The following is a 3,256-nucleotide window of genomic DNA, read 5'->3' as shown; positions in this document are numbered from 1 at the left end:
ATATAGATGTTTGAAAATTGAATTTTTTTCCAGTCTTACCATCATAGGACAATGTAAATGTAGCTTTCAAATGTTGAGTTTTCACTCAATGCCCAATTCTGTTGAATTTTTCCAGGTATAAATAATCACTTCTATTCAACACTTAGGTTAAAAATCCAATTATTAATATTAATAGAGAATTTCATAATACTCTGTTTGATAAAGACATTTTCCAGATATTTTTCCTTTTATCCTCCTCATTCTTATTCTGCTTTAAAAAATTCATAAAGAATTAAAAAAGAAAAATCAAAAGAAAAAATGATAAAGTTTATTTTTCTAAAATGAACTATTTAGTGAGCTTTAGTATAGTCCCAAGATTGTGTGACCATCACCACTATATAATTAGGAAACATTTTCATCACTCCAAAAAAAAAGAAACCCTATATCCATTAGCAGTATCTTCCCCCTCCTCTGTACCCCCAGCCCCTGGCAACCACTAATCTACTTTCTGTCTCTGTGGATTTGCCGATTCTGGACATTATATAAATGAAACCATATGATATTTGGCCTTTTGTGTCCGGCTTCTTTTATTTAGCATAATTCTTTCAAGGTTCATGCATGTTTTAGCATGAATCAGTACGTTATTTCTTTTTATATCTGAGTAATATTCCATTGTATGGCTATACCACATTTTGTTTATACATTCATCAGTGGATGGACATTTGGATTGTTTCTACTTTGGGGGCTATTATGAATAATGCTATTAAGAGCATTTGTGTACAAGTTTTTGTGTGAAAATATCTTTTCAATTCTCTTAGGTGTATACTCAGGATTGGAATTGCTGGGTCATATGGAAACTATGCTTAAGTATTTGAAGAATTGCCAGATTGTTTTTCAAAGTGGCCGCACTAATTTACGTTCTTATCATCAATGTCTGAGAGTTCCAATCCTTCACATCCTGTTAACACTTATTATTGTACATCATTTTCATTATAGCCATCCTTGTGGGTGTGAAGTGGTATCTCTCATTGTGGTCTGATTTGCATTTCCCTAATGACTAATGACGTTGAGCGAGCATTGTTCATGTGCTTAGTTGTCATTTGTATATCTTCTTTGGAGAAATGTCTATTCAAATCCTTTGCCCATTTAAAAAATTGGGTTGTCTTTTTATTATTGAGCGATCTAAGTTCTTTATATATTCTGGATACTAGACCCTTATTACACATATAATTTGCAAATATTTTCTCCTTTTCTGTAGGCTGTCTTTTTACTTTCTTGGTAGTGTCCTTTGAAGCAAGCCCATTTTTAACTTTGATGATGTCTAATTTATGTTTTTTTTCTTTAGTTACTTGTGCTTTATGTGTCATATCTAAGAAACCATTGCCTAATCAAAGGTCACCAAGCTTTACCTCTGTGTTTTCTTCTAAGAGTTTCATAATTTTAGCTTTTGCATTTAGGTATTTGATCCATTTTTCATTAATTTTTGAATATTGTGTGAGATAGGGTCCAACCTCACTCTTTTGAATGTGGATATCTATTCCATTTTCTAGAAACTTTTGCTTCTATTTAAAAATTTGGTAAGTATTGATAAAGGAACTGATATAATTCTAGTGAAATACAATATTAACAATAAAATGAAAACTCAGAATTTTTTAGGTTCAAGTTACCCTGGTTTTCATCTAAAGGAAACCACTAAGTCTCCTTTGTTTTACTTGAAATCATCTGAGGATCATAGATTTGTAAAGCTTTCTTTTGAAAAACCAGCTGACTATATAGGTTTTGGTAGTTTCTCACAGGGCATTTTTAAAGAGCAAACTGCTTGAGCTGACTTGGAATTCCTCAGCTGGTATAGTTGACCCTCTGCATCCATGGGTTCCACATTTGTGGATTCAACCAAACATAGATTGAAAAAATGCATGTAGCCCTAGTCGGTTTGGCTCAGTGGACAGAGCGTCAGCCTGTGGACTGAAAGGTCCTGGGTTCAATTCTGGTCAAGGGCACATGTCTGGGTTACAGGCTTGGTCCCCAGTAGGGGGCCTGCAAGAGGCAGCCAATCAATGATTCTCTCTCATCACTGTTGTTTCTATCTCTCTCTCTCTCCCTCTCCCTTCCTCTCTGAAATCAGAAATAAATAAATATTTATGTTGCAAGAAATGTGACATCTGTTAGAGTCACTCTGTGGATGATAACCATGCTATTATGTAGCACAGCACACTCCTTTCTAGACCGGAACAATAACGAGAGCGTAACTGCGTCCAATCTTTCTTTTACATTTCTTAGGAATCCGAGAAAAAGGGCATCATCGAAAGAATCTACATGGTACAGGACATCGTTTCCACAGTTCAGAACATCTTGGAGGAAGTAGCTTCCTTTGGAGAAAGAATTAAAAAGTAAGTCCTACCTCTGCATGGCGTCGTTTGAATTAGAGCTGCCATCCACTAGGGCGAGTGCGGGTGGGGAGCGTGAGGTCAGAAAACGCAGAACCCCAAAACTGCCAGGGGGTCGTTAGGCAAGCCCTGTTCACTCTGGCTGGTGTGCTCTTTGGGCTTGTCAGGCTCACAGTTGGGCAATGCCTCAGACCTGGGGTGACCAGATGGCCCAGCATAACGATGAATAGTGTCCCGCTCACTCTCAAAAAGACCCTAGATTGGGTGATGAACTACATTTAAAAAAATAATTTCCTATTCACAAATAAAAAGGGAAGCAGATAGGTTTTAAAGGAGTCTTTTTTGTTGGAACCACGTGATGTTAGGGGAGAGATCGGACCAGCCCAGAAAGAGATGTACGAGAGAGACAGACAGAGGGCAATGCTGACGATGCTACAGATTGTCAGCTTCTCTGAGAATGAGAAGAGACAGACAGCTGGGCATAGAACCATTGATTGGGGCTTCAGTAGGTGCAGACCATTGTGCCAAGGCTCAGAGCTCAAGACCGTGCTAGGTAGAGGGACCTGTAGGTGAGTTAGCGTGTTTGTGCCATAGGCCATGGTCCTGGCATGCCTGGAGGTGAGGCGCATCATTCAGGGACTTGAGTGGCTTGCAAAAGTCAATGAAAAAAAAAAATTGAGCCCTGGCTGGTGTTGCTCAGTGGATAGAGCGTCGGCCTGCAGACTGAAGGGTCCCAGGTTCGATTCCGGTCAAGGGCACATGCTCAGGTTGTGGTCTCCACCCCAGTAGGTGGCGTGCAGGAGGCAGCCGATCCATGATTCTCTCTCATCACTGATGTTTCTATCTCTCCCTCCCTCTCCCTTCCTCTCTGAAATCAATAAAAACATATT

The 3,256-nt window shown here is 39.0% G+C and overlaps 1 protein-coding gene across 1 annotated transcript in view; it reads left to right on the top strand.

Annotated features, from left to right (window-relative positions):
- The window catches only part of MCTP2 (multiple C2 domains, transmembrane 2), a 150,616-nt gene that overhangs the window by 128,644 nt on the left and 18,716 nt on the right, over positions 1–3,256 (top strand). The window contains exon 20 of the mRNA XM_005869918.2: positions 2,260–2,369. Coding sequence (XP_005869980.1) covers positions 2,260–2,369 — 110 coding nt within the window. The remainder of the gene's footprint in view (positions 1–2,259; positions 2,370–3,256) is intronic.

The sequence above is a fragment of the Myotis brandtii genome, unplaced genomic scaffold (assembly GCF_000412655.1).
Source record: "Myotis brandtii unplaced genomic scaffold, ASM41265v1 scaffold308, whole genome shotgun sequence".
NCBI classification, from domain to species: Eukaryota; Metazoa; Chordata; class Mammalia; order Chiroptera; family Vespertilionidae; genus Myotis; species Myotis brandtii.
The sequence above is the reverse complement of the archived record's forward strand: the minus strand, read 5'-3'. Positions and strand labels throughout refer to the sequence as shown.